The sequence below is a fragment of the Cyanistes caeruleus genome, chromosome 26, assembly GCF_971803275.1.
Source record: "Cyanistes caeruleus chromosome 26, bCyaCae1.hap1.1, whole genome shotgun sequence".
Lineage (NCBI taxonomy): Eukaryota > Metazoa > Chordata > Aves > Passeriformes > Paridae > Cyanistes > Cyanistes caeruleus.
Window position 1 is genome coordinate 5808728 of NC_141726.1, and position 10848 is coordinate 5819575.

The 10848-nt window shown below is 56.2% G+C and overlaps 1 protein-coding gene across 4 annotated transcripts; it reads right to left on the reverse strand.

The window, feature by feature from the left end:
- Positions 1–2177: 2177 nt before the first annotated feature.
- KDF1 (keratinocyte differentiation factor 1) lies at positions 2178–10299 on the reverse strand. 4 transcript variants are annotated; one of them, XM_086863877.1, is made up of 5 exons: positions 10091–10299; positions 9019–9192; positions 5975–7082; positions 5072–5146; positions 2178–4470 (listed from the first exon to the last, which is right to left on the reverse strand). In XM_086863877.1, the coding sequence occupies exons 3-5, from the start codon at positions 7062–7064 to the stop codon at positions 4388–4390; spliced, it is 1248 nt and encodes a 415-aa protein (XP_086720003.1). In that variant the 5' UTR covers positions 7065–7082; positions 9019–9192; positions 10091–10299; the 3' UTR covers positions 2178–4387. The 4 variants fall into 4 exon arrangements, with proteins under 4 accessions (XP_086720003.1, XP_086720002.1, XP_023796880.1 ...); XM_086863876.1 differs by having other exon boundaries at positions 10057–10157; XM_023941112.2 differs by lacking the exon at positions 10091–10299 and adding an exon at positions 9606–9897.
- Between the last annotated feature and the right edge of the window lie 549 nt (positions 10300–10848).

Here is a 10848-nt window from a genome sequence, read left to right on the forward strand (position 1 = left end):
ACGGCACCACCCCAATCCCACCTGCAGCTTTGTTCTTTCCCCGTTTCCTCCTCAGCCCTGCATTCTGCAGCAGAACCCTGAGCCTGGCCCGGCAGCCCCTGGGTCTGGGAGCATGGTGGGAGAGCTGTCCTTGTCCTTTGGGAGTGCAGAGCTCCCTGAGTGTTCCCAGAATCCTGGGGCTCTTCTGTCCTCAGCCACTGTGAGCCATGGCAGCCTTGGGGAGATCCCAAATGTGCTGGTTCTGGTGGCAGCTGAGAGAAGACACAGGAAAGGCAGCACCAGGAGCCCCAGGGAAGCTGGGGCAGTTTTTGGGAGTCGGGAGTCACTGGGGGAATGGGGCCATCCCTGCCCTGACCCCTGGAGGAGGTGAATGGCCGAGCTGTGTTTGTGAACGTGGCTGATCCCAGAGCTGCCCCTGGACTTCAGCCCCTGGGCCAGCGGAACAGAAGGTGTTTCACTGCTGGCCTTGTCCTCTGCAAACATCCCCCACCACCACCACCTTCCCCAGGCCACACTGAACTGGGATCACCCTGTTGCTTTCCCTGGGATAAAGCTGCCGGCTCTGAGCTCGAGGTTTGAGGGGTGCAAAGCCCACCTGAGGGACCACGGAGCGAGGCCCTGTCCTCCTGCCCAGGCAGGGAGTGCTGAGCACCCCAGGAGCGCTGGGATCCAAACCCTGGGAGCACATCCCTGTCGTGGTGAGCCCCAGCAGGAGGGAGGTGCGGGACAGGGACAGGTCCTGAAGGTCCTTTTGTGTTTCTGCAGTGAGCTTTCTGCAGGGTAAAGACTTGCCTGGCATTTGGGTTTTTGTCCTTAACAGCAGCTTCTGGCTTAGCTTTCATGAATGAATATTGCAGCTCAGAGCGTTTGGGAAATATCCCAGACTCCAGGACAGCTTTGGGAAGAGCAATGGAACAGCAAAACCCCAGGGAAGGGCAGAGGAACAGTGAGTGTTGGATGGTGCTGTGAAGTTTCAGGAGGAGCCCCAGCTGCTCTACTACTGCAAGGACTGAGGGTCCATCCATCTGCTCCTAACGCCTAAGCCACACTGAAATAAATAATTCAGCAGCTCAGGGTGTGGATGTGGAGAGGAATTTCTTTAACACCCCTACAGCCATTCCCTGCAGAGCTCCTGAGCTTCCTTCACTCGATCCTGGGGGACCTGGGCAGGACAGGGACCCCTCTGAGGTCACAGCATCGCAAGGACTGACAAAGTGGGAGTCTCTGGAGACCGCCAAATACCAAAAGCCAGCCCCATAAAACCAAACAATGTCTTCAGGAAAAGCCAGCTGCTGAGTCAGGCTCCCAGAAGGAAGTGCCTGTGAGAGAGAGAACACCTCCACAGGTGTGTGGCCAGGTAAAGGTTCTCGTGTTTGTGAGACCTCCACCTGGGCAACCCAGTCAGGTCACTCAGCAGAACACTCAATGCTCAGAGCAAAAACCACTCCAGCAAGAGCCAAGCCAGCTTCATCCACAGCAAAAGCCCCACGGATTCATTCCATGTGTGGATGGTGAGCAAAGAAACCCACGGCCCCTGCAGCAAACTCTAACAGGAAGCTGCTGAATTCAGCTGACCCCAGCTGCTCTGGGGCTCCAGACACAAAAACATCCCCAGAGACCCTTCCCAGCCGAGAGAAGGCAGCATTTACCTCTCCATAGCTCTGAAATCCTCCCAGGAAACACATCCTGGTCCTGTGCACCAGAGGGAAACCCCCACGGCCCCTGCCCCAGGAGGGTGAGGAAGGTCAGTGGCCAGGAATGGAGCCCTGCAGGTTATCCTGGGATTTGTGCTGCAATTGGGAAGTGCAGAACTGGTCCTTCAAGTCACAGGGTCAGAGGCTGGGCCACCCTCCATCCCCGATCCTGCAGAGCAAACCCCACATCTGCTGCCACGAGCTGCTGACATCACAGGGACAAGGTGGAAATTCTCCCTCCAGGCTCAGCTTTTCCAGAGCTCAGCTCCAGCATCGCCGCTCAGGGAAGGTCCAGGTTTCCCTGCAAGTCAACAAACACCTCCCCAGAGGCTCCTTCATTCGCATCCAGACACCAGCCTGGCATTCAGCATCCCTCTGCAGCTGCCAAATGCATGAAAATGAATCAGCCACCACCCCACGAGCAACCCCCAAGCCCACATCCCCAAGCTGATGAAAACAGGAACGCAGAAGTCACAGCACAGGTAAAGAGCACAACTTTTAGTTCATAAAAAAGATCAAACCAGAACATTTAAGGCCAATGAGTGCAAAAGAATCCCATAAGACACCACAGGTGAACCAGCTTCAGGGACCATCGAGCTGACAGTCTTCCTCTCAGTGAGTTTTTGGGGGCTTGGGGGGTATTTTTGCTAGTTTAATGCACACACACTCACTCTTCATTCCCAGCCTAGACATTAAAAACGTGTATTTGCTCTGTAGCAGCACCTGCAGCTCGCTGCAGCTCAGCCCTTGTCTCCAAAGCACAGCCCACAGAGCAGTGTCAGTGTGACCCAAGTGACGCCTCAGCACACAGCTTTGAGGAAACTTGTCCAAATAACAATGTACAAACCCATGAGAGGCAGAAGCCAAGCAGGTCCCTCAGGATGGGCAGCATTTGGAAGGAGGTGACCTCACACAGCTCCCCTGGGAGCCCCAGCCTGGCCTTGCTTCAAGTCATCTCCTTGAATAAACTCCATTTCTCACAAACCAACAGCTTCAAACACAAAGCAGGGAGGGGAAGCTAAATCCAGGCTCAGTCTCTTCCCTTCATCTTTGAAATATTTCTCTCTGCCAGTGTCTCCAGGTGTGGTCTCAGTAATGCCCCTGATTTCTGGAAGCACACTCTGAACAGAGCCAGTGGTTTACAAAAACAGGCTCTAACAGGGACTGGAACTGTCCATTTCAAAGGGTTTTGGCCTTTTCAAAAAGCCTGAGAGCTCCTGAGAGGAATCAAATCCTTCCTCCCTGCCCAAACCTCTGAAGAACAATCACAGGCAATAAAATAAAGGCACATTTCAATTCAACTAAGGCACATTTCAATTCAATTAAGGCACATTTCAGTCCAACTGAGGCACAAAACCATCATCCACACTGAAGCTCGGGGCCTGTTTGGGCTTCCCTCTCCCCAGAATCCAGTGGCTGTGTTTATCCTGTGGCTGCTAAATTCAACAAAGCATTTTCTCTCCATGTCCAAGGGCACCCAAATCTCCAAACAAATCCCATGGCTTGACGTGTTTGCTTTGTGATAAACAACCAAATGGCAACACCACAGATGCAGCTTCCTCCTGCTGCAGCCCTCAAGGCCACCTGGCACCGCCCTGGGGACAGCGGTGCCCCATCTCCTGCCTCCCCCAGAGAGGTGCTGAGTGCCCACGGGGACAGGAAGGGACCAGCAGTGCCTCTCAAACCCTCTGCAGACACTCTCAGGAGCTTTTCCTGTCAAAGCAAACCACTTTTAAGGATTTTTCTAGCAGAACAGCCAACAGCCCAAGGTCTGAAGGACAAAAAGTCAGGAGTGAATCAAGTGTTGCTCACCTGGAGCCACAGCCCTGCTCCAGGCTCTCCCAGGGGAAGCATGGAGGGCTTGGCAGGGTGAGGGAGAGCTGCTGGCAGGGCCCTGTGTGCTCTGGGGATGCCTCACAGCAGGGCTCACAGCAGGCTGGCAGAGCTGATCCCCATGGTCTGCTCAGGCAGGGCCAGCCGAGCCCCCTCCCAGCCCCCAGCACCGGCACCGTGGCACCGGATGAGCCAAGAGGCCACAAATGAAATGAACCCCAGAACCTGAACCTGCTCCTCACCAGGCAGCAGGAGATGACACCAAGGGTCAGCAGGGAAAGGCAGATCTGGCTACTGAAAACACCATGGGTGTCTGACTTTGGGTTTGTGGGACCAGCACAGGCACTTTAAATAGAGATTTGGGTCCCCACAGAGGGATTTGGGTCCCCACAGAGGGATTTGGGTCCCCACAGAGCAGGATTTCAGCCTGCACCCCAACATCAGCACCAGCAGAGACCCCACACAGTCATTCCCTATCCAAGTTCGCTTAGGCAACGCCAGGAAGCAGGAACTGTACAAGAGGTCCTGAAAGCAGGGAAAGGGCTGAGCCACTGAGGCTGCTGGAGCTAAAAGTGCTCTACAGAAATCACATAGGCACAAGTTATCTGCTGCTTCCTCGTCCATCTTCTCCTCCCTGGGCACACATTCCACCTCCAGAGTTCATCAGCTCCGCAGTTCGCTTCCTTGATTGTCCAAAAAGCCCAAAACATCCAGTGAAATTCAGACAGCAGAAGGAATTTGGCTTCAGTAAGGATCAGGGTAGACTGGGAAAAACAAAAATCAAACGTGGCACAGCACACTCCACATGGAAAGAGGAGGATTGTGGCTGCAGCAAAGCCCTGGAATGCTGCTCGGGTCCTTCAGCAGTACACCTGGAGCAGGGGTGCCCCAGAGGAGTCAGTCTCTGTGTCCTGGAAAGAGGAATCTCTGCTGGCTGGAGAGCCTTGGGGAGCAAAGAGAAGAGAAGAGACGGTGCCATTAGCCCAGAGGAAGCACAGCAGCCTGGCACTGGGGAAGGAGCTGCCACAAAAGGCTTTGTGTACCATGAGGGAGGAGAAAGCCACACAAAGCCACGGCAAGGAACAGCCCTGCCTGCTCTGCAGCCATCTCCCAGGACAGAGCTGCTGTGCAGGAGGAAACTTGTCTTTTAGGCCTGGGCTGCTCTTTGGGAGGATCAGAGCTCGGGGCAGCCCCATGCTCCTGCCTGCTTCCCTTTTGCACAGTTCCTTTTGTTCCCAGTCTCACCCAGCTGTGACCTCTGGCAGGCACACCCCAAATGCAGCCCCAAGCTGTGTCCAGGCACAGAGAAACTGAGAGCTCCCAGCTCAGGTCCTGTGCAGGGACAGGGAACGTGCCACTCCTGGATTTCAGCCCTTGTCACAAAGGCCCACCAACCCACGAGGGTCCGAGCTCCAGTGCTCCCAAGGCCCAGGACAAGCGAGGGGAAGCTGAGGAGCAGCTCAGCCTTTGTGGAGGGTGAGGACATGAAACAGGGGATGTTCAGGGCACCCCTCTGCGGCCCTGGCCCCGGCCAGGTGCGTTACCTGCGCTGCTGTGCCGCCTCATGTTCCTGGCCAGCACATCCGCTGCCGTCTCCTCCGAGATCTGCACGGCCAGCTCTGCAAGGAGAAACAGGAGGGCCTGAGACAGTGAGGGATGGTGCAAAGGATGACTCAGCAGTCAGGATCCCTGGCAGGGAGCACCCTCAGGGAACACGACAGGCAGACTCTGACTCTTCCCATCGCTTCCGCTCTTGTCCGGGTAGTCTGAGAGCTGTCTGTCCTCAAATGCCAGGAGCAGCCTCTCTGCTAATCTGGGAAGCACAACACCCACACGGCTTCCTCTCATACTTCTGGGTATCTCATTGCCCCCACACTCAGCTTTTCAGGGTTTTTCTGTTAAAACAAACTCTGTTATACCCTGCTCTCGAGCTCAGACACTTGAGGCTGCTCCCACAAGGAGGAGGAAGCAGGAGGCACTGGTGGTGTGGAACAGCCCTTCCCTCCTTTTTGCAGGGATATTCACTGTGTGGAGGAGATCTGGGCTCTGAGGTGTCTGAGGGTGGCATTAGCCAGGCAGCACATGGGAGAGCCAGCTGAGTAACTGGACATCCTCTGCCACAAGCAGCTCGTCTGGTCCTACCAGTTCAGTTTGACTCAGCTTTTCTGCCTCCTTTGGATGAGCACAGGCAGCAGCAGCAGCAGCAGCAGCAGCAGCAGCACAAACCCATCTATTGCTCAGCACAGACCTCACGGGCAAGGAAAGACAGGCTCAAAAAAGCCACAGCACAGACAGGGTGAGAAGCAGAGCTCTCCACAAGGACCTCCACTCACACATCCCATGGGAACACCCAGCGGGGACAGAGCAGCTTCCAGTGCCACGTCTCGGTGGCTTTGATGACACAGCCCCATGGCAGCAGCCAGGGACCCCCAGGGACCCCCACGTACCGTCCTGGCTGATGACCATGGACTCCAGCATCGTCTCGTTGCCGCTGTCGGGCGCGTTGCCCCGGCTGGACTTCTCCTGGTGGCTCTGGCTGGGGATGGAGATGTGGGGCCGGACCCTGCTTTTGCGGGTGCTGATGCGGATGATGCCCCGGACCAGCCTGCACTCGGCATCCTGCTCGTCCAGGTTGTAGTCCTGAGTGATGCTGTTGATGAGGTCCGAGATCTTGTTGGTCTTCTCCAGGAAGACGGTGTCCGAGGTGCACTTGGCCAGCTCGTCGATCTGGTGGACGCTGAACAGCTCCGTGAGCTTCTTGAAGATGAGGACATCGATCTGCCGGCTGGACATGGAGCCGTTCAGCTCGCTGATGTCCACGTCGGACTCGTGGAAGGAGTAATACTCCTCCGAGCTCCGGTGGCTGCTGGGCAGCGGCGGCTTCTCAATGCTGTTCCTGAAGGGCTTCTCCAGCAGCTCCTTGCAGCAGGAATCAGATTCCAGGTGGTGGTTGGGGTTCCTGTTTGGATAGACAGGGATGCCCTTCAGCTTCACGTCTGGGTAACTGAAACTGCTGCCCATGATGGATTTTTTGATCTGGTTCCCGTTCTTCTCAACAGGAGAGGCGTTGGTGGGGCTGTTTGGCAGCCGCCCGTTGTAGTCTCCATTCTTCCCATCCTCTGTGGAGGTCTCAGCGGGCCCCGGATAGGGAATGCAGACACTGCAGTCCTGGAAGCAGCCCCCACACGTCACTATGCAACAGAAAACGGCCTTGTACGTGTTCCAGGCCTGAGACAGGGAGGAGCAGCAAAAGCTCTGGTTTGGGGGAGCCTCTGCTGTCCCAGAGATGAAGGTGATGGTCTCTGCCTCTCGGCCGTTGGAGTCTTTGAGCTCGGCCTTGCGCCCTTTCCTGTCCCGCATCTGCTGGGCCCGGCTGCGGCTGGCTTTGATCTCGGGCGTGGAGCCACTGAACACCTCCAGGCTGACATCTGTGTCCCTGGCTGCCCGTGCTCGCAGGGGCACGGCCTCCGGGCCGGGCTGCTCCCGCTGCCGGGGGCTGCTCAGCTCCTGGGGAAGGCGGCTCCTCCGGCCCAGCATGGCTCGGCGCTCGGGCACCTGCAGGACAGGAGGGCTCAAATCAGAGCAATCCACTCATCACCAGTCCCACCTCAGCATCAGCACAGAGGGCTCTGACAGCCAGAGACTCCCAAAGTCAACGTTTCAGTGACTTACGGGAATATTTCGCATCAGGACTCGCGCTGCTCTCACTCGGGGCCCGCGTTCTGGGGTTCTCCCACTACCCAAACTTTGCTGCTTCCTTTGGGTAGATGCTCAGACCAGAAGAGGGATGATTTAAAAGGGCTATTTTCAGAGATCAAAATCCCTGTAACCTTCAGAAGAGTTTCCTCCACACAGCTGGAAGAAGAGTCAGCTCCAGAGCAATAAAGGAGCAGCACAGCTGGAGGTGGAGCCACTGACAGGCTCCAAAGGGAAAGTATCTTTTTTTAAACAACTTCCCTTTGTCTTGCATTCCTTGGGATTAGGCTGGGCCCTGACAGCACTTATCCATTTCAAAACACATCGTGCCCAGGAGGAGATGACAAGCAATCCATCATTGTGCAAGCTGCCAATTCCAGCTCCACGTTATTTGCTGCTATTTCAATTTAGAGGATTTAGCAATGACAGCATTACCAACACTAATGATTTTTGCCAGTCATGCTAAGGTCGGGTGATGTCAAAGACTTCCCTATGAAAACTCCATGTCTTCATCTGGATTAAGGGGAAGATCTTGTCAACAAGTCGCTCTCAAATCACTCCCCATGGGAACAAAACCTTTGCAAACCCCGCTACAGCAATCCCCCAGCAGAGCCTGCTGAGCCGTGCCAACACAGCTCCTCCAGGTCTGCAGGGAGCTGAGCTGCAGGCTCAGTGTCCCCTGGTGTCACGTTGTGCCTGCACAGAGCCAGGGCTCACACCTCAGCACCTCAATCCTCCCTCTTTTTCATCTTTTTATTATTAAAGCTCAGCATGGGGCGATGTGAGGAGAGTCAGGTCAGGGCTGTCACTCTCCACTTCTCCTGCTCTGCCTTTATCCCAGGCTGTGGTGGGTCCCCAAATTCTCCACGGTTTCCAGGCTTCTTGGCTAACGCTGCTTTCAGCTCCAAGAGATCCTTTTAAATACTAATTAGGGTAATTAATAAGCAGTGAGAGCCCAGCCATAGCTCAAGTGTTTTAGGGCTGTCCTTGTTGCTTTACCATGGACTTTCTATAGGGCACCTCAAGCATGAATAAATAAATCTGTCAGACCTTGTTAGAGCATTGCCTCTTTTCTCCTGGTTTCTAACCAACAGTCATATTTTCCCCACAAAGGAACAGGCACAGACTGAAAACCAGGCAGTTACCTGGTTACACCACTGCTTTCCAGGAATAGTTTGGCTCTGTTACCCTCAGAAAATTCATCCCAGGAGCTCCCTTTGCACATTTCTGGGCAATATGCAAAGTAAAAAGCCCCAGCTGCTCCAATTTCAGTGCTGAGCAGGCAGAGCTCCCTCACCTCAGCACCACTGGAGAGTTTTAATTGCTTTCACTTCAGAACAAGTTGGGGTTTTTTTCCCTCAACTTCCTCATTTTTGTAATGAAGTTCAAAATTAAAAAGCAGACTGAAAAAAAGCACGAAATGAAATGAAAACATTTGAGCTGAACTGGGGACTGCTTACTGGGATGTTTCTGTTCATTCCAAGGCCTCACTGAGAGACCCAACATCTCCACTGCACTCCTTTATACAACAACAGACAATATTCTGGAGTTTCAGAGCATGGACAGAGAGAGGAGCTTTATCTCAGCTCTAAGGAAATGACCTGCAGCCACAGGTGGCAGAGACAGCTCTGGGCTCTCCCACTCCCATCTCACCTTTCTGGGAGCTCTGGACCACGTGGAAAACAGGACACAGCTCCTCGATCCAGCAGCTTCCCCAGCACGGGAAGGGGCTGGACCAAAACCCTCAGCCATAAATAAACTCTCAGAACAAAATCCACATCCAAGTGTTACTCACACGATGGTTGGGAGCTTCCTCTGCTCTCACACAGGCACCGTGAGTGACTGGAGAAGATCCCTCTAGAGAGGCTCAGCATCTGCTCCAGAGGAGCCAGGAGGGATCTACACAGGGTTTGCAGCACTCAGAGTTAGCCAGGGTCTAAGATCTTCATTGTTCAGAGGGTGGGATTTCCTTGGAAAGTTTTAAAAAAGCTCAGTTAAGTTGGGAATCTCCTGCACAACGTCACATCCCTTTGCCTATACACGCCAGTGTTGTTGGCAGCCAGGGAATGTCTCCTGAATTCCAGGATTTACACACTGACACAGCTCCTCTGAGCTCTGTGCAAGCATCCACAGCTGTGGAGTGTCCCAAGGAGCTGGAAGTCACCTGTTAAGGTCCTGCTCCCAACTGCTGGCACCGGGCAGGGATGGAGACCCTGACCCAGAGTAAACGTGGATCCAGCATCCTCCCTGTGCATCCCTGGGGATGCAGCATCTTCTCTCTCAGCATTTGAGACAGAAACTCCTGGCCAAGGAACTGCCTCCTGCCAAATGGAAGGAGAAGGGGAGACCAACCTGGGTACAAACAGAGCCCCCTCTGCCTACCTCGGCCCCCACCATGTCCTCCACGGGGGATTTCTGGGGAGAGGAGAAGCAGGAACGGCAGGGGACAGACCCATCCCAGCCTGTCCTGTTCTGCACAGGCTCCCACCGCGCCCCCCACTTCATTTTCCAGCCCTGGCAATCAGAGCCGGCCCCAGCCGGGCCAGGGGCTGTCCCCAACCCCCGGCGCACACGGGGAGGGGGAGAAGGCTCCGCAGCGGGGGCAGCCCGGGGGCGGAGGGGATCCCGGTGTGGGGGTGCCGGGCCCTTTCTCCCTCCCTCCCTCCCTCCCTGCCGGTCGCGGCCTGCGGCTGCCCCCGGGCCGGGCCGGGCGGGAAGCGCCGGGCGGCAGGGCCGGAGCCGGGACTGATGCCGGGGCTGACGCCAGGCCCGGGGCCGGGTGGGGGCCAGCACCGGGACCGGGCCGGGCCGGGCCGGGCCGGGCTCTCGTTACCTGCGAGCCGGGAGCGCGTCCGGCCCCGCCTCACCTGGGCCAGGTGCGCCACGTGACCCGGACGGGCCGCGCCGAGGGACAGCAGAGTGCGGTGGGCGAAGCTGCTCCGTGCCCAGGGCCGGGCACAGACCCGGGAATAAAACCGGGAACAGACCCGGGAACAAACATCGGGAACAAAATCCCGGGAATAAACCCGGGCACAGACACGGGAACAAATCCGGGAATAAACCCGGGAACAAACCCGGGAACAAAATCTCGGGAGCAAATCCCGGGAACAGACCCGGGAACAAACCTGGGAATAAACCAAGGAACAAACCCGGGAACAAACCCGGGAATAAACCAAGGAACAAACCCAGGAACAGACCCGGGCACAGACCCCGGCACAAACCCCGGGACCCCCGTGCCAGGCAGAGCAGCCGAGCTCGGTGGGTCCGGGATGGTGCGGCAGGGAGCTGGGTCCTGGGGCTTAAACCTGAAATCCTGGTGCAGGATTCCTTCCCTAAAACCGTGCCAGGTTGAAAGAGCAGAGCCTGAGCCCCTCCTGCCCCGGTAACTGGGACACCCGGGAAAAAGCCTGGGGAGGGGCTGGGAGAGATGGCACGGACGTTAATTATTGCTGCCTGTAATGAGGCTTCGCTTTTCTGGAGCACATCCCAGCTCAGGGCTTTACAGAGGCTGGAGACGAGGCCACTGCACATCCCTCAGCTCTGTCCTCCTGCATCCCTAATCCCCGTGTCCCCGGGGAGCCCCGGGGGCTGTGCTGGCCGCAGGGTGGCGTGGGTCCCACCCCAG